Source organism: Ammospiza nelsoni, chromosome 11 (assembly GCF_027579445.1).
Source record: "Ammospiza nelsoni isolate bAmmNel1 chromosome 11, bAmmNel1.pri, whole genome shotgun sequence".
NCBI lineage: Eukaryota > Metazoa > Chordata > Aves > Passeriformes > Passerellidae > Ammospiza > Ammospiza nelsoni.
Window position 1 is genome coordinate 16,971,702 of NC_080643.1, and position 19,029 is coordinate 16,990,730.

A 19,029-nucleotide genomic window follows, 5' to 3' on the forward strand; every position below is an offset into this window, starting at 1 on the left:
ACCCATGGAAAGGTCCCTGCCAGCCTCACCCACCTGTACAGCACCAGGCTGCCAGAGCCTGTGGTGAGCCCCAGATCTCATGTTACAGAAATGATAACTTTGGGTTGGGATTTTGCATCCAAGTGGCTTGTTCTGGTGTTGTCTAATAGCTGTTTTGATGGCAAGAATAAGTGTCAGTATTTATATAACACCACAGCTTCCTCTGTCATCTTTTCCTGGCACAAAAGTCGTCTGTGATAGCTCAAGTAGCTGCAGGAAAATACTGATGGATTATTTCCACCCCACCTGATGGCTTCAAATTCTGCCTCTGCCATGTAGGTGTGAGGTGTGTTGACCATCACCAACACTCCTGGAGAGCCTGGACAGGCCTGGGCTCAGCAGGACCCAGCAGCTGCTGGTTGTGTGGAGTTCAGCAAACTCTGGGAGCGATTTTCATGCTTATCCCTGGGTTTACCCGAGTGCTTGTTGCATCTGTTCACCTTGAAATTGATTTTAAAAGTGCAGCAGGCTCTCACCGAGCTGCTGTCTCTGGAAAGGCTCTCCTTGCAGAGAATGCATGCTGGCTGCTGAGCACAGCTGACCTTTGCTATGGGGATTTGATCCCTGGCTAGTGAGAACTGCGTGGGCAATTTTGGGTGCTAGGATGCATTTTTGTTTTACTGGTAAGTTTCTGGGCAGATTGCTCTGGTCTTTTTCTCAGGCTGCCTGGCATTTCTCAGCTGAAGCAGTAAAAGCATAATACTTGTGAATCTTGGTCTCTGGTGTACTTAAACCCTGCTAAGAAAGAATAAGGACTTCTGTGCCTTCTAAGATGGAGAAGGGTTTACAGTGAGATATGGTTACCTGTATTTTTTCCTCTTTAATTTCAAAGAAATTGTCTACAATATTTTATTTTTAAAAAATTGCTGACAGTTCCTGTCCCCATACTCCCACTGGAGCCTGGAGTAAGTGTGATTGCTTAATTTCTAGATGATTCCCACTGATTATTTCAAGGATTGTGGTGGGGATCGCCTTGAAGCTCCTTCTCAGATCCTCTCCCTGCTTGTTAGCAGATTCCAGCCAGCTGTAGACAAAATACTTTTATCTGCAAGCTGGGTTGTGGGATGGAAACAACGCCAGGCATGTGCAGCGGTGGCGGAGGAGTGCCCCGCAGGCATGCACTCCTGCACAGTCAGGTATGTGCTCCTGGAGCAGCCCCCAGCCTTTCCCTGCCACCCCCAGAGCTGCTGAGCAACAGGTGAGAGTTCTGTGGCTAAGGACAAAAGCAACTTTATTTGAATGTGCTCAAGCTGCAGAGAAAAGAAGTAAAAAACTACCACGTGTCTGAAATTCAGAGTCTGTTTTCATGTTGCTCAGGGCCAGCTGCCTGCAAGGCACTGAGGCTGTGGTAACACCCTTCCCCTGTGCCTTGTGTTCCCAAGCAAGTGCCTTGGTCAGGCAGTATCATGGCCTCTGAAAAGCAGCTGGAGCTTGCAGGTATTCCAGCTGTTGGGTTTGGCAGCAGGTCAGTCCAGATGTTGTCCTCTCGCTTCCTCACTACAGCAGGGCTTCTGGCTGTAAGACTGCTCTCCTGCTGTCTGGACGTGGCTGGGAATTCAAATTCCTTGCTGTGGCTTCCTAAAAGACATCTTGCAGCCCTTTCTGTCACATCTGACACCAAAACATTGGTATTTTTAAGAGGTTTGGGTTAAAACAGCCAATTTCCCCATATCCTACAGCCCCCTTGCCATACAGACAATGTATGGGTGGGTTGCCACTGGCTCCTGGCAGATGCTGACTAGGACAGAGTAAACATGGGCATTAGTGCTGGTACCTTCACCAGTCATCATCTCCTTAACCCCATTTCCATGAGGGCTGTGTGGAGTGTGACCTGTTACCTCTCAGCTGTGTCCTGTCAGAGAACAGATCAGGCTCCGGTCAAAGACCAGTTGGATTTCCTGTTCCTGCCACTTCCATTTGAAGCTGCTCCAGAATTTGGCTGCTCTGATTAAAAATGCAGCTTCTAGCCTAAATTTAGAGATGGCTAGAAATATTTATATGTGCTGCCCTTTAGCCTAAATCAATTCTACCTTCATAATATTTACTTCCCTTATGTATTTATAGGTGACAGGCATATTCCCCATCTTGATTTTATTAGGTTAAACAAGCCAACCTCTTTAGTCTTTCTCATAAAATAAGCTTTCTTTCCTTCCCCTAAACTTTGCAGCTGTCTTCTGCACCTCCTCCACTTTGAGTTTATTTTTCTTATGTTTGCATGACCACAGTGTTACAAAACATTCCAGATGAAATTTTACCAGAACCTTTTATAAAAGCATCAAACTTCCTTTTCTCTTCTATAAATAACTTTGTTTGATATATCCTACAATCGTTTGCTTTTCCATGTCTGCTTTGCTTTGGTTTGGACATCTTCCTATCAGCTGAAATATCCTGGTCTGTAGTTTTTGCTGCTTCCAGTTGTTGAGTCCCAGAAGAGGACAAAAGGTGAGGTGCATGACTTGGTGTGGTGGCTGCTGCCACCACAGACATGGGTCTGCACTCATCCCACCAGCCAGGGTATGCTGTCCCCACAAGGGGAATTGAGCCCTTGCACAACCTGATATCCTAAATGCATATACCTGCAATACACAGAGACACTATCAAATAACTTTTATTTCAAGAAGGCTCTATAAAGCATGCTGGAAGGAGAGAAAGTCCTGGTGTGTACTGCTTCCCAAGGCACATCCCTGCCAGAGCAGGAGATTTGCTGTGTCTTCCTTGGAGGTTGTGCAAAGCTGCTGACCTGCCTTCAGTCCTGAGAGTGTTCACTGTGGGGTGGGTTTGTAGCCAGTGCTGAGGAGCTCAGGTGAGCACAGGTGAGCATTCCCAGCTGTGTCTTAGCCCCTCATTCTTTTTTGGTTTGAAGTGCATGGTTTCCACAGGGCTTTGTTGGGAAGACAGGTAAAACGCACAGCAGAGGCCCTGAGAAGCTGTCTCTGTAAGCAAACACAGCTGGTGGGAAAGTGATTAGAACAGAATTCACTCAGATTAATTGCACAGTGCAGCTATGGAGCGGGTTTGGAGGTTATCAGAGACTGGATATCCATCTGGGAAAAAGGGAGTCTTGCTTTCATAGAATCACAGAGTTGTTTAGGTTGGAAAATAGCTTTTAGATTATCCAGCCCAACCATTAACCCAGCACTGCCAAGTCCACCACTAAACTTTCCAGGCAGGAGGCTGAGTTTCCAATGGTTGTTCTATTTGCCATCTGCTGAAGCAGCTTTTATTGAACAGCTTTGCTCTCATCAGATGTCAGGGACCTTGATTTATAAACAGGATCCACAGAGATTGGGTTGCAGGAGTCCTGACATGGGTATCTACTGTCAGGGCTGTGCTGCTCACCTCAGTCCTGCTCCAACCCCAAAGCCAAGGGCTGGATGTTGACAGCCAGCCTCAGTGCCAGGACACACTTGCTTTCAGGGAAGAAAACCACAAAATACTGAGGTTTGGGTTTTTTCTCCTCTTGCAATGATCTTTATTTCAAAGCATTTTAACTGAATGTGAGATTTATTAAAGTGGCATTTCTCAAAGGAAGAAGAGAAGCAAAGAGCACTCCCGAGGGGCTGTGTCATCAAGCTGGGTATCTTAAAAGGCTCTCTCTGTCAAGGCATTTGAGCTTCACCTCCTCCCTGGGGTCCCTGGTTTCCTTGGACTAACTGGGAGGTGCAGCAACAGCCGCTATTTACAGGCAGCACACGGGGGATAAATGGCAGTGCCTGGAACAGGTCCAGGCAAAGGAAGACTTGGGCAGGGTTTTGCTTGGTTGCCACGCTGCAATCTGAGTGATAAGATGAGCTGATAAGATTCCTGGGGGGAGGCTGAGGGGGCTTATCTTTTTCCTGCAGGGAGTGACCGAGTCAGAGAATTTGGTATTTTCAGTGCACGCTTAGTAACAAACTCTGAATTTGGAGGAGTGGAAAATGTGACTCGATCTAATTATAAACTGGCTTTTCAGACGGGCTGGGAGGTTCCTTGTTTTGTCCTGCTCTTACAGGTTGTTGCTTTGAGCATCCAAGGAGACAGAGGAATGTGACAATAATGAGAATCCTGCGAAGGAGCAGACCTGAGGCTGCAAGATCTGGTCTGCCTTTCCTTGCCACGCTCTTGAAAGCCAGCTTTCCAGCAATCTGCTGATGGGAGGAATAAATTGCCAGGGCTGGTTAGCTGTGCGGTGGCAGCACTAAACCCCCAGCACTTGGCATCCCCGCTCTGTGGTATTTTTGCTTCCCTTTGGCCTTTCGCTTATAAAAAGTGGCGCTGAAAGAAGAGCCCGACCAAACTTTTTTTTTTAAAGCTGTTTGAGGCTTTTCCTGCCCCGTGCTCGCCCCCTGGGCAAGGGACAGAGCTGGGTGTGGGCAGCCCGTGCTGACCCCAGCCCTGGCGCGGGCGGGCTGCGCCTGCCCGCTCCAACAATAAGGCCAAACAAATCCTTCCAAGCTGCTTGCATGGGCCGATGAAAGGAGGATTTCTTGGGACACTCAATGTTTTGTAGTGACCTCCCAGTGAAACAGCTGTTGTGTTCCCTTGCCCAGGCAGAGTGGGACGCTGAATGGTGTCCTTATAGCCAGCACAGAGGCGCAGCTGGAAAAGAAGCCGTCATGGAAGGGGTATGCGAGGGTGGCATGAGCTGGGCGTAGCTGCTCAGCCTGCACCTTTGCAGAGCCATTTCACTGATAGTAAAGGAGCTGCTCAGACAAAGCCCAGCTCCTGTGGAGGGCAGGCTGAGCCCACATCCACATAGGAGGGGGCTGCTTTCTGTGCGTGAGGCTTCACTCGCTCCTTGAATGGCTGGAAAATGCAGATTAGCAGGAGACATGTAAACTTCCCATTCAGGTTGTCATGAGCACATAAAAGTAGAGCAGCTACTTTGAGTAGCTTTGCTGCCTGGTCCTTGAGAGGTTGAGGTTTGAACTTGAAGATGAGGGCCAGGACCAGTGATGTGGCCTCTGCAAGCCTTATTCTCCCTTAGCTCAGCTTTCTGGGTTGGGTTTGATTTGTTTTTCTAAAGCAGCAGCTTCATTGCATGGAGACATACAGGAGGGGCTTTGCAGGGCTTTGGCTGGGACCAGAATGTGGGGTTAGCTCAAGCATCCTGACCTACCTGTGCACAAAGGAAGCACCAATTACTGGCTGTTCTTGTGTAGCTTTTGGTCTCTGAGCAGAGGCGGTGAGCTCCTGCTGGTAATGAAGGCTCGGGTCACCGAGGCTGACGTACTTCTGAGAGCCAGTCCAGTCTCTGGGCTGTTTTTAGACTTCCAGGGGCAGAGACATCTGCATGAGATGTCCTGTGCTTGTTTTGTCCGTGAGTTCCTGGGTCTTTTGAGCAAGGTACACAGCAGCCCAGAGGAGCAGTGTCTGCTGAGGATACCCAAAAACCTTGGCAGGTAAGGCAGTCTCCTCCACAGGGAAGCAATCTGTGTTGCAAGTCCTTCCTGCTCGCTGTGCCAAGCACAACTTTCCTGTCTCCAGCCTGAGCTTTCCCATAGCACAGCACTGCAGCAGCACAGTAAGCTGTGCCCAGTGAGCAGAAGGCTCTGAGAGGTGCCCATCCTCCTTGCACCACTGTTTTCTGGGCCTTGTGTTTCTAGATATGGTCTTCTAGTGTCCTAATTTGCAGTTGTGTTGTGTTTGAGAAAAGGAGGTGCCAAGTAAGGTTGGAGGATCCTTCACAGGACCTCTCCTGGATGCGCACAGGCCAACCTCCCTGGCAGGACTGTTCCTTGGGGCCAAAGCCTCACAGCTTCATAGGATCACAGGATATTCACAGTTGGAAGGGACCCACAAGGACCACCAATTCCAAGCCCTGGCCCAGCACAGAACAACATGAAGAGTTGCCATATGTCTAAAAGCTTTGTCCACTTTGTCCAAACACTTGAACTCCGGCAGGCTCTGGCAGCTGTGTGCTGAGGGCTGTCCAGCCCCTGCCTTGCACCATCACATTCCATTCCAGCCTCTGGGACCTGCCTGGGGCTGTGGTTCCTGGACAGCTTGGTGTGCAGGCACAGTGCAGCCTTTGTGCCAGCTGAGGAGAGCACCTGATGGATCCACAGGCAGAACCTGCCTCCCAAAACAAGGACTGTCCTGTGAGCTGGAGCCTGCAGGCCCCATGCCCATCACTTCTGACTCCTGTGCTCCTTGCAGTGCCCACAGTTCCAGCAGCACTGGGGTGGCTCTGAAGCCAGTGTCCCTCCCCCAGTTTGTGTGGGACAAGGCAATGAGAATCTGCCTGCCCATGGATCTCATTGGGGCTGAGGTTGCCTGTTGCTTCTGCTGCCAGCACTGCCCATGCTGCAGCACTAGCAGGGGAGTTAAGATAAAGCTTGGGCTTAGGCAAACAGCTTAGACTTGACTCTTTCTCTGCAGTTATATTTGCATTTGAATTGCATTTGAATTTCCATTTTCCTCCCCTGCCTGCTGGTTAATTGCTTGCAGGAGCCTGAGCCTGCAGACTTGGTGTGACTGGCTGGGTCAGTCATTTGGGCTCAGCTCAGCTCAGTTCACCTTCTGGAGGGCCCAGCTGGGATATTCCTCATTGCTGGCCATGTGTGTTGGGGTGATGATGCTGAGGGAGCCTGGCTACAGTAAATTGCCATCAGTAATTGCACCCCAGATAAAACCCTGGCACAGGGTCTGTCTCTCAGCAGCTGCTGAACACAGGGAGGGGAAGGGGCAGTGGGAGATCTGGCAGAGCTGCAGGATGTCCATGCTGACCCTGCCCAAAAACAGTCATCAGGGGGGTTTTAGGACTCATTTGAAAGGAGCTGACTCCCAGCTGCTGCTGCTGCCTGTGTGAGGGTCTGTCAGCACAGACAGGGCAGATCCCACTGGGTACTTCCAGGACTGGGAAGATTTCATAGTGGTGTGCCATAGTGGAGACCTGTGGCAGGATCCTCTGGTTCCTGTCTCCTGGCGAAGGGCTCACTGCCTTCTCTTCAGGGGATTCATCAGAAGGAGGAGGACTAAATACCTGGAGGATTAAAGGGCCCTCTTGTAAGTAAGAATGCAGTTTTTGACTGAATTCCCTCGAGGCAGCAGTTTTGCTCACTGCTCCTTTGCTTATCTTTGTCTTGTTGGCTACAGGGCTTTAAGATCCAAGTTTAAAAAAACAAGTCAAACTGAGCTATCTTCTTTCATGAGCTGACTGCTCTTGGCTGGCCTAAAAATAACAGGCCATGTCTATCTGAAAGGATTTTGTGAACAAGGTCTTCAAAACCAGCCAGACCACTCACTGTATGTATTTTAAATCACAATCATGGCTTATTTTTTAATGGTCTTCGATACACTGCCAGGCTTGTGTAATCTTTAGCCAATAAGCATTCATTTACAATTATCTCAAATAATGAGAAAACAAAGACAGCCTTTTTTTTTAAACTTGGGCAATGGAAGAGTTATTTTGAAACCAGACCCCTTGAAGGAAATGGCAGGGCTTAAGGCTGATACTTATTGCATACATAGAAAAGTGGAAAACTTTTAACATGAAAACTAGAGATCCCAAATCATTAACTATGTGTAGCCTTAACAAATACCCTTTGAAGCAATATTTGAAGGAAACATTACTGGAACAGAGTCCAGGTCTCCCTCCTCACAGTTCACAGCACTGCAAAAACAGCAGTGACGTGGACAGGACAGACCCACGCCAAGGCTGGTCAGCATTTGTTTAGGAGCAAGATTTTTATCCATCATGCTAATAACTTTTTTTTATCCATTCTAATCTTTCTGGGCTCTTCCTTTGTCACATGAACATGGATGATTTCTGCTATCAGGTCAGTAGCTGTGTTTAAAGCAGTGCAGAGAAATGGCATGCTTGTGACTTGTTGCCTTCTTCAAGATTTCCCAGTGGAGGCACAGGCTTCATAGGAGTAATCCACATAAATTTGATTTTCTTAATCATCTCTTGCAGAGCCTTTAGAAACAGTCCACATCTCCTCACAGGCTGAATACAGCTGAACTAGCTCAGCTCTTTTTAAATCAAGTTTAAGTGGGTTTATAAATGTTTTGCAACTGTCGCATCCCTGCTAGAACAAGTCATCCCAGTCAGTGATTGCTTGGCCTGCTTTTGTTTTTCAGGAGAGCCTAGTTTTTTGTGTGAATCTGTCTGGCTGCAGTTTCCTTTTCTAGCATGGGCCCTACATGTGAACTGTAGGTTAAAAATGGTTTTCCAAGCAGGAAATGCTCAGATTGGCCTGTGCCTCCCTCACCATCATTTCTGCATGTGGGGTCAGGCACCTCTCTGAAGTGAGTTTGGCTGTCAGAAGTAGGAGCAGAGATGTCTGAAGGAAGAATCACCTTGTGGCATGAGACTGGGTAAAATACTGCTGCTTGTAGGTTTTCTCCTCAAGTCATGGCAGTGCCCAGGGGGAGGCAGCAGCAGAGAACTCCAGCTCTCAGGAAAGCTCTGTGGAGTGTGTGATCCTGTAATTAAGGGCTTTTGCAGAGTGCACAGAAGGGGAAGATTTGTTCCAAATGTAGCCTAAAATTACACACTCAGAGTGAATTTAACCACTCACTATTAAAGTTTTTATTCTTCTTGATTGTGTAAGCCTCAATAATGCTGTGGCTTTGTCCTGGCTCCCCCTGTTTCTGTTCCTTATGTGTGCCCAGCCCAGCCCTCCTCCACAGTGGGCAGGTTAGTGGCTAATTTTGGCACAAGAGGATAAAGAGTGGAATGATCCAGCTCCTGCTACTGTAAATGCTTTATTGCACTGAGCATTGTCCTGGCATCTCAGTTTTTAGAGGGTGTGATGAAATCACACTTTTTTAAAGGAACATGGGGGCAGGTCGGTGCTTCTGGCTGGGCAGGAGCAGACCCTGCCTTTGTTCCCTTTTGGAAGAAGAAATGCCAAGGAAGGACAATTCGTTCCTTTGTTCCTGCATGAGCAAGGCTTGGCTCCCTGTGCCCAGCTCAGGTGAAGGGCTGCCTTTCCTTTGGGATGTCTGGGCTAAAAGCAGCTCCTGTTCTTGCAGTGGAGGAGGAGAGAACACAGCCACAGCACTGCCAAAACACCCTGTCCTCTGCCAGACACGTGGGTACAGCAAGGCTAGGGGAAGGATGCTCACATGTTGGTGCATATATGGAGGGACAGGGCCCTTGGGACAGCTTCCTCCAGCTGCTGTAAGCAGGAATCTGAACTCTCTGCTCTGGGATGTTGCTGGTGAGGAGTTAACTAAAGCTGTGCTGAGAGCTTTAAACTCTGCTCTATAAGCTGTGCCCAGCGTGTGGCTCATGCTGTGCTCTCCAGCTTGTCCAGGCTGGCTGAAACCCTCTGCAGCTCTTGCACAAAAGCTTTTTGTGCTGCTCTTGCCAAAAGACTTTTGGGTCCTGCGTTATTCTGGCAGAGCTGTGCACCCAGACCCTTCAGAGTGCTGGAACCCACAGCATGGGGGTGAGCCCCAGGTGCTGCCTGCATCCTGCCTGCACCCAGCACTCACAGTGTGCCCATCCAGGGGCTTTCCCCAGCAGGACCTGCAGTCCAGGGCTCACTGCAGTCCAGCCCTGGCTCTGCACCTGCTGCTGGATACAGGGATGCTCCTGCCAGGCAGGTTTCCTTGCAAAGCTCCTCTCCCAGCTTTGCATTTGGGTAAATTATGAAATATGTATAAGCTTTACAGAACTGCAGAGAACCAAAGCACCCTTTCAGGAAGAGAGCTAGAGCCTGGCTCTGTGTTGGACTGCAGTGAGCCCAGACCCAGGACCAGGCTGCTAAATGTGTCTCCATGAGCCCCAAAGCATCCTGTTTGCTCTGAGTGTCAGGGAGATGCCTCGTGGAGTTCTGGAAAGCCCAGCCAGCGCACTTGCCAAACGCCCCCGGGCCTGGGAGGTGATGAAGCTCGGGTTACTCACTCAGGAGTACCTACACCCCGGGAAATGTCACAGCCCGCCGAGCTGGCAGCCTCGCCCTTCCAGCGCACAGCCTGAGCGGCTCCGCTGTGTAGAGCAGAGGGATGTCAGCTGCTGGGAACTGGGGTTTGCACCCGCCTCAGCTACAACCCAGGGCAGGAGACAGAGTCCCATGGGCTGAAGGAGGTAGTAAGGAGTGTGCTGGAGTCCTGAGGTGCCTGTGTTCTGAGACAAAGCCTTCCCTTGCAGCAGCAAGTTACTATGTGAAAGTGAAATGCTTCATTTTTTAGCTAGCCTGGGGGTGAAGCCAGGCTGCCATGCTGTCCTGTGTCATGTCTAGCAATTCCTCAGCCCATGTGCCACATCCCTGCCTGCCCATACTGGCCCTTACACTGGGTCTGCTCCCTTCCTTTATCCTCAGCTGCAGTTCCTCTGGCAGAGCAGGACAACACCAGGTAGCTCTCAGGATTTCCTGCTGCTTGTTGAGAGCTGCTGTGCTCCAGCCAGGCCAGGGACTCAGAACCATAGCTGGCCAGCTTCCAGCCCCTCTGGGTCATCCTGGCTCTGGGGACAGTGAGACAAGCTGAAAATAAGTGGAAAAAATACATGTTCTGCTGAACTTGATGTGTGTGGGGTGGGCAGGGTGTGATGGGGTTCAGAAAAGGAGCAAGATGGCCAAGCTGGGAGAGGAAGGAGTGGGAAGGGGGTAGTTGTTAGATCAGCTCTGCTGTACAGCATAACTTCACCCTCAGCTTTGTCACTGTCCCCATGACGTAAACTCCCCGTCTGCCCTCAGAGAAAATGAACCACTTGTGCTTGGCAGTTGCACAGCAAGTGTTGGAGCACTTGCAGGCCAGGGGGCCTTGTGGGACTTTATGACCTCTTGTGGCTCCTTAAGCCCTTTGGGTCCGGTGCCCCCTGCAGAGCTCATCCTTGCCAACATGTGGAGGAGGAGGCAACGGCTGCCATACTCTGGCCAGGATGTTCCTTCCCCAGTTGTTACACCTCAGATTTTTTTCTTTAGTCCTTGAAATTAAGCGTTACTGCTGATAGAACCTGTCCTCATGCTGTACTTCTAAAAGCCTTTTTTTTGTTTGTTTGTTTGGTAGATCTCGGAAGCTGGGAAGGACTCCTTGCCTTCTTGGTTGCACTGGAATGCAGAGAGCAGCTCCCTGGAAGGGCTGCCCCTTGACACAGACAAGGGTGTCCACTACATCTCAGTGACCACTCTGCAGCCCTTCCCCAATGGGAGCTATGTGCCACAGACCACGAACGTCTTCTCCGTGGAGGTCCACCAGGAGGACCACAACGAGCCTCAGTCGGTGCGAGCGGCCGTGCAGGACACAAGTGACACGGCGCCCTTTGTGTGCGGCTCGGAAGAGCCAGTCACCATCCTGACTGTCATTCTGGATGCCGACTTAACAAAAATGACACCAAAGCAGAGGATTGAACTCTTAAACAGAATGAGAAGCTTTTCAGAGGTGGAACTTCACAACATGAAGTTGGTTCCTGTTGTAAATAACAGACTCTTTGATATGTCGGCCTTCATGGCTGGACCAGGAAATGCAAAGAAGGTGGTGGAAAACGGGGCCTTACTCTCATGGAAACTGGGATGTTCCCTGAGCCAAAACAGCGTCCCCAACATCAGCAAGGTGGAGGCTCCAGCTAAGGAAGGAACCATGTCTGCCCGCCTTGGCTACCCTGTTGTTGGCTGGCACATTGCTAACAAGAAACCTCACCTCCCAAAGAGGATGCGGCGGCAGATCAACGCCACCCCCACGCCTCTGACTGCCATCGGGCCGCCCACCACTGCCGCACAAGAGCCACCCACCAGGATTGTCCCCACGCCGACGTCACCCGCCATCGCGCCTCCCACAGAGACAATGGCACCCCCTGTCCGGGAGCCCATCCCGCTGCCGAGGAAGCCGACGGTCACCATCAGAACCAGAGGCCCCATTGTCCAGACACCCACGCTGGGGCCAATCCAGCCAACCAGGGTGGCAGAAGGCACGGGCACTGCCACCGTGCCGATTCGCCCCACCATGCCTGGGTACGTAGAGCCCACAGCAGTGATCACACCACCCTCAACGACCACCAAGAAGCCAAGAGTCTCCACCCTGAAGCCAGCCACCCCGTCCACGACAGATTCCTCCACGGCAATAACACGAAGGCCCACTCGCAGGCCCAAAACGCCCCGTCCAACAAAGCCCCCCAGCACAACCAGATCGCCCATCTCCAAGCTGACAACGGCCTCTCCGCCATCCCGCGTGCGCACCACCGCCAGCGGGCTGCCCCGGCCCTGGGAGCCCAACGAGCCACCCAAGCTCACTAACCACATCGACAGGGTCGATGCGTGGGAGGGCACCTACTTTGAGGTTAAGATACCGTCAGATACCTTCTACGACAAGGAGGACACTACCACTGACAAGCTGCAGCTGACCTTGAAGCTGAAGGAGCAGCAGATGATCGAGGAGAATTCATGGGTGCAGTTCAACAGCACCAGCCAGCTCATGTATGGCATGCCAGACCACAACCACATTGGGAAGCACGAGTACTTCATGTATGCCACTGACAAGGGCGGGCTTTTTGCCGTGGATGCCTTTGAAATCCATGTCCACAAGCGCCCACATGGAGACAAGGCTCCGGTGAAGTTCAAGGCCAGGCTGGAAGGGGACCATAATGCAGTGGTGAATGACATCCATAAGAAGATCATGCTGGTGAAGAAGCTGGCTCTGGCATTTGGCGACAGGAACAGCAGCACAATCACAGTGCAGGACATCGCCAAAGGCTCCATCGTAGTGGAGTGGACCAACAACACACTGCCCCTGGAGCCTTGCCCTCGGGAGCAGATCCGGACTTTGAGCAAAAAAATTGCGGACGACTCCGGCAGGCCGAGCCCAGCTTTCTCCAATGTCCTGCAGCCCGAGTTCAAGCCTCTGAATGTGTCTGTGGTTGGTTCCGGCAGCTGCAGGCACATCCAGTTTGTCCCCGTGACCAAGGACGGCAGGGTGATCTCAGAGGCCACGCCAACGGTGGCAGCAGGCAAAGACCCCGAGAAGAGCAGCGAGGACGATGTGTACCTGCATACCGTCATCCCTGCCGTGGTGGTGGCCGCCATCCTGCTCGTGGCTGGCATCATCGCCATGATCTGCTACCGCAAGAAGAGGAAAGGCAAGCTGACCATCGAAGACCAGGCCACCTTCATTAAGAAAGGCGTGCCCATCATCTTCGCCGACGAGCTGGATGACTCCAAGCCCCCACCGTCCTCCAGCATGCCCCTCATCCTCCAGGAGGAGAAAGCCCCACTGCCCCCTCCAGAGTACCCCAACCAGAGCATGCCGGAGACCACGCCGCTGAACCAGGACACCATCGGGGAGTACACTCCGCTGCGGGACGAGGACCCCAACGCGCCGCCCTACCAGCCTCCCCCCCCCTTCACCGCCCCCATGGAGGGGAAAGGCTCCCGCCCGAAGAACATGACCCCGTACAGGTCCCCACCGCCCTACGTGCCCCCTTAACAAACAGGAGGCTCTCGGGGGAGAAGGGGCCTCCAGCTCCACACCGGTGCTGTCTGTGGGCCGGCAGCCCCCTCGCCAGCCGGGAACACGAAAGCCCAGCCCGCTCCCCAGCAGGCTCTCCCCGGCTGCGCCCGCCGCACCGCAGCGCTCGCGGGACTCGGGGGGACACTTGTTTTATTTTTGCCTAACAAGCTTTGGTTTTATTTTATTCATAGAAAAAAAAAATTTCTCGGCTCCAAGACGCCTTCCCGGCGGCTGGGCTTCGGCCGGGGCCGGGCGGTGGGCAGGGAGGGGGGTCGGGACGGGTCGGGCCGGGCCGGGTCGGGAGGAGCAGGCAGCACTGGGGTAGCACTCTGGGTCTCCGCTGTTTGCCTTTAACACTAACTGTACTGTTTTTTCTATTCACGTGTGTCTAGCTACAGGACGTAACATGAAAGGTAGCCTAAAAATAATTAAATTCAAGGGACTTTCTGAAGTTGATGGTTTAAGTTTTTACATTTAATCTGCTGTTTACCTAAACTGGGATGTGTAGTTTTTGGGGAGGGGGAGGGCAGTGCTGTGCTGCAGGCGAGCTCCACGGGCTGGTCAGCGGGGCCAGCCAGCCCCTTCCTCCTCCACTTGGGGTGGATCAGCTTCTTGGTTTGGGGTTTGATTCTTTTATCATTTTTATTTTATTTTTAATCAAAGAAATCCTATCTTTCTCACGCATCATAAAATAGTCATGAGTTGGGTCAGCCTGGCCTGGGGTGCCCATGGCTGAGCAGGGTAGGGAATGCTCTCGGAAGAATGAGCCGAGCCCTGTGCCACGACCAACTTCTCTGCTTCCCAGCGAGCACCAGGGTTGGGGGGGTCGATTTGAAGCAAAACCCCCTCCCCGTGGGGTGTTTTGATGAGAGTAGGGTGTGTTCTCTGTCCCGGCTGCTCCCTGGGACTGTGCAGGAATGGCCTCGCTGGCCTCACGCTGGCACTCCAGCCTGGACACTGTTGGAAAAGATAAAAAAGTTTTAAAAAAATAATAAAAAGAAAAAGAAAAGAAAAAAAGAGCGCCAGGAATAGTTAATAGTTTAAAAAAAATCGGTGAACTCTCAAATCTAATTTTTTACTAAATTTTTGATACAGACTCCGATTGTTTTATTAAAAAAAAAAGACTTAAAAACCGGTGTTCGGCTGCCAGCAGTTTGTACGGGCTCAGCCCCCTCGGGCCGGCCCCGGGGGACCCGCCACGGTACCGGTACCGTCCCCATCCCGTCTGCTCCGAGCCCCGGCATCCCCAGCCGGGATTTGCCCGTGTGCGCCCCGGGTGGAGGGCTGACCCCGCACTCCGGGGCCGGACCCGCCGCTTCACTCCGGGACGGCGCTGCCCGGGCACCGGGGTGGCCCCGGGAGGGCAGCGGTGGTGTGGGGGTGCTCAACCCCCAGCTCCGGTCTCGGCGCCGCGGGGCCGAGACAAAAATAAACCCGCCCGGGGATGGCGGTGCCGGTGTGGGGAGGCGCTGGGGTGGTCCCGGTGCGGGGGATGCCCGGAGCCCGCGCGGCCCCGCCCCCGGTCCCGCCCCCGGTCCCGCTCTCCCGTTCCCATCGCGGCGGGGCCGCCCCAGGGCGGCGGCGGGGCGGGGGCGCCCCCTGGCGGCGGCCGCGGGCGGTGACGCCATCCCCGGCCGGCCCCGCCCCGGAGCGGCGGCCGCGCGGCGCCGCCATGTCGGGAGCGGCGGGGCCGGGTCCGCCCGCCGGGCCGGGCCGCTCCCCGCTGCCCTGCGCCCCCCGCCCCGCCGCCCCCCTGCAGCTGGCCGGGGGGGCCGAGCCCGCACGGCCCGGCGTCGCCGTCATCGACCTCCGCTTCCCCCGCGGCGCTGCCGCCGATGTGAGTGCGGCCGCGCCCGCCGCGGTACCGGCGGGGGGGTACCGGGGTGGTCCCGTGGAGTCACGGGGGGATGCCGGGGGCGGTACCGGCGGGGGCCGTGCTGGGGTGGTGCGGAGGAAGACAGGGACCGTGCCGGGGACGGTGCAGGGCCGGGTGCGGTGTCGCTCCCGGGGTGGGACGGGGGATGCCGGGGGCAGCGGCGGGGCGGGGTGGGTGGGGATGCCGGTGCCGGTATGGGGACAGGCCGGGGGCGGTCCCAGGGCAGAAGGGATGCCGTGGGCGGGATGGGGAACATGTGAGGGGCGGTCCTGGGGCGGAGGGGATGCCGGTAACCGGCTGGATGCCGGTGCTGGGGTACCTCCCTTAGCGATGCTGGGCGGGATGCTGGGGATGCAGTGCCCATCCCAATAGAGTAGGGGATGCCCGTGCGGGTCCCGATATGGGGCTCTGCTGGTGCGGGTACGGGGGCGTGCTGATCTCCCTGTGGGAGGGGGACTGCCGGTGCCCGTCCCAGTACTGGAGGGAGATGCCGGTGCAGGTACATGGAGTGATGCTGTTGTGGGGCTGAGGTCGCCGGTTCCGCAGGTGCAGGAGATCGTGTTCAGGAACTTCTACACGGCGTTCCTGAGCGTGCGGGTGCAGCGGCCCGGCCCCGGCGGCTCCCGGCGCTGGGTGACCTGCCTGCGGGACCTGTGCCTGATGCCTTGCCCGCACACCGAGGAGGGCTCCCAGGACTACTTCTGCCTCCATCGGCACCAGGTCAGCATGTCCGGATGGGCCCGTGGCATCAACCCCCGCCCGGGGCTCACCCCTCTTTGCCCACACCCCAGGTTGGCTCCTGCTCCAGTGCCCGTGTCCCACTGACCCCCATGGCTGCCAGAGTCCCTGTGCCCCACTCAGCCCAGCCAGCCCTCGTGCGACAATGCTTCCCTTGGGCTTCTTCCACCTGGGGTGGGTTGGGAATTTTGGGAGGATACCCCAAAAGCTGCCCCCCGTCAGTGCCAGCCCCTGTGGTTACTCTCCCTGTCCCTTGCCCTGCAGATGCTGTGTGACGTGGACCAGGTGACAGCAATGCGGTTCATCCTGCGACAGCCCTCCCCAGTCTGGCTCCACTTCACCATCGAGGACCTGCAGATTTTCCCCCCTGGGCAGAAGGTGAGCAGGTGCCAGAGCTGCCCCACTGCCAGGCATGGGCAGAGGGCCTGGACAAGCCACTGTCCTGCTCTATGCCTGCATTTCCCCCTACAGCTCTGGGGAGCACACACAGGGATGTGCCTCCAAGTCCTCGTCCTTTGCTGGGGCACTTGGGATCCACTTGTGCTCCAGTGGTGCTGGGGAAGGGACTGCTCCAGCAGCCACTCAAAACACAGAATTCCCTACAAAATTGTCTTTAAAGATAGTAAAGTGACATTTCCAAAGCAGTATCACAAGGGGTAGGCTCTAAGCCCCAGCACGCTGCCTGGTGTAAAGGATGGAGATAGGGTTGGGAACATCCTGTGTGACCTTCTGGATCTGTTTCAGAGTCCTCAGAAGGATTTTCCCTCCTGGCTCTCCCAGCTGACCCCTCCGGAGCAGCCAGCCAGCCTGCACGGGGTGAGTAATCACTGCTGAGGTTCTGGGGGAAGGAGGGGCTTCTGTGGGGTGACAGCCATGAGCATCCATCAGGAGGCTGCCAGGCCCATGCCTGCCTTGTTGGCTCCAGGCTTTCACCAGGAATAGCTGTGGAGCCCTGAAATAACCCGCCTTGTGCTGGAAGTAGTTTGCAGTACTAAGAAGAAAAATATCTCCGTGGGGATGTGCTATTTGAGGTGACATTTGAGTCTATTTGCCCTCTAGTCTGGGGACAGGAACGTCACCAAGGGAGAAGTGGGTGCACAGTGCCACTCAGCCGATGGGTGGGATGCACAGGGATGGGACAGGAACAAGAACATCCCCGTGGGAGCAGTGGGTGCACAGCACGGTGCAGTGGCAGGTGGGATGTGTGGGAACAGGGACAGGGACGACATCACTGGGGGAGCAGTGGGTGCACAGCATCGCTCAGGCTGGGTGGAACGTGTGGGGACAGGGCTGGTTCCCAGTACTGTGCAGAGGGTGTGCTCTGGGGAACACATTGCCCAGCCAGGACAGCATGTGCGCAGAGGGGCATCACAGCCACGGCACGTGTTTACAGATTGCCAGCCACATCTGCCTGGCAGATGGTGACCTTTGGTGGCAAAGTCCGGGCAGAGCAGGGCCAGGATGGGAGCTGGCTCGCCTGTGGGAACCTGCTGAATCAGCTGGAGGGGCTGCCTGCAGGAGGGTGGCACACAGCCCACACCTGCCCGGGCAGTTCTGCTGCTGGGCTTCCATGCTACGGTGCTCACACTGCACCAGCAGTGAACCTGCTGTTCCCAATCCTTGCCCAGCTGTGTCACAGTTTGGGGAGGGCACCTCAGTCCCTCGCTGATTGCTTGGATCATGTTCCCCTTGGCAAGGAGTATCCGAGGCAGCTGCCAGAGGTTGCTCTGAGATTGGCTCTTCCCAACATCACCACGAAGCACCCCTCAGCCCAGTGTGACGGAGCTGTGCCCCCATGGGAGCTGTGCCCCAGCCAGGAGAGCTGCTGCTGAGCCCACACGTCCCACCTGGCTAAAGGTCCCTGGGGTGAGCCAGCCCGTGTGCCCAGGATTCTGCCCTCAAGCCCAGGGAGCGTCACATAGTGAGGCTGTTGGGAAACTCTGGACTGCGTGATTATGTTTTTAATGATTAGCCAGCAATCAGCTTTCTGTCCCCATCCTGGCCACCTGCCAGCAGAGGTGGGCTGTGTTGGCCCCACGCCGCCCAGAGATCAGGGTCGCTCACCCATGTCCCCAGTGGTTTGTTTTCCTAGAGAGGGGCCCTGCTCACCTCATGTTGGGAAACCACCTGCAGCTCAGGAATGTGGGCACCATCACGTGCCTGTCTCCCTGGGAGGCAAAGCCATCCAGCCACACCATTGCCCAAACTCAGGATCATCCAGCCCATCCGGGCCATCACTGCTCCACAGCATTGTGCCCACTTCTTTCCAGGAGCTCCCCGATCCAGAGAAGGTGTCGACAGAGGTGCAGCAAATGTGGGTGCTGACAGAGGTGATCCGGGCTCGCCAGGCAGCTGCCCGCATCGGGCGCTTCGACGTGAGTCCCACCACCCTGCTGACAGGGGCCTGGCCTTGCCACAGGGCTCAGGAGCCCTCCCAAAGGGGCTGGAGCATCCCAGCAGTGCTGTGCAGACAGTGACAGTCGCTCTCTTCCCCAGGTGGATGGCTGCTACGATGTCAACCTGCTTTCCTACACCTGAGCCCGCTGGTGCTGGTGCCAGCTGGGGAGAAGTGCCCCTTCCGTGCTCCCGGGGCCTGAGTGGACTCCTGCGTTCCCGCCTCGGCCATTGACCCCGCGGGTCTCCCAAGCCCTCCCTGTGCCCCTTCCCTGACTCCCTCTGCTCTGCCCAGCCACGAGGGGCAGCGCTGCCACTCCAGAGACCCCTGGGAGCCTCTCCTGGGCACGTCCCGTGGGCAGAGCCCGGACATTGCAAGGGCGTGCGGGGGGACCGAGGGGTGCGGGGCTGCTGAGGGGTCACCACTAAAAGCTGCTACGTTGGCCCTGCCTGTGCCCGCCTGTCTCTGGGGGATGGGGGTGGCCGTGCCGGCAGCCCCGGGGAGGCGGTGCCGAGGGCGGGCCGGGCCAGGGGCGGGGGCCGGGGCCAGGGCCGGGCGGACTCCATGTCCCAGGCGCCCCGGGGCCGGTCCGAGCCGTGCCGGG

The 19,029-nt window shown here is 55.0% G+C and overlaps 2 protein-coding genes across 4 annotated transcripts in view; both read left to right on the forward strand.

The window, feature by feature from the left end:
- Window positions 1-13,667, forward strand: part of DAG1 (dystroglycan 1) — a 49,792-nt gene extending 36,125 nt beyond the window's left edge. For all 3 annotated transcript variants that reach the window (XM_059479929.1, XM_059479928.1, XM_059479931.1), the window contains exon 3: window positions 10,984-13,667. In XM_059479929.1, coding sequence (XP_059335912.1) covers window positions 10,984-13,392 — 2,409 coding nt within the window. In that variant the 3' untranslated portion in view covers window positions 13,393-13,667. The remainder of the gene's footprint in view (window positions 1-10,983) is intronic.
- Window positions 13,668-15,088: 1,421 nt separating this feature from the next.
- On the forward strand, window positions 15,089-18,804 carry NICN1 (nicolin 1, tubulin polyglutamylase complex subunit). The gene is made up of 6 exons (XM_059480299.1): window positions 15,089-15,253; window positions 15,839-16,012; window positions 16,295-16,408; window positions 16,775-16,846; window positions 18,301-18,405; window positions 18,527-18,804. Exons 1-6 carry the CDS (start codon window positions 15,089-15,091, stop codon window positions 18,566-18,568), a joined length of 672 nt encoding a protein of 223 aa, XP_059336282.1. The 3' UTR covers window positions 18,569-18,804.
- The last annotated feature ends 225 nt before the right edge of the window (window positions 18,805-19,029 follow it).

Coding starts and splice junctions, on each gene's coding strand:
- NICN1 (XM_059480299.1), top strand. CDS start 15,089: ATGTCGGGAGCGGCGGGGCCGGGTCCGCCCGCCGGGCCGGGCCGCTCC. Junction 16,847..18,300: donor AGCCAGCCAGCCTGCACGGG/GTGAGTAATCAC, acceptor ACTTCTTTCCAG/GAGCTCCCCGATCCAGAGAA. Junction 18,406..18,526: donor CCCGCATCGGGCGCTTCGAC/GTGAGTCCCACC, acceptor TCTCTTCCCCAG/GTGGATGGCTGCTACGATGT.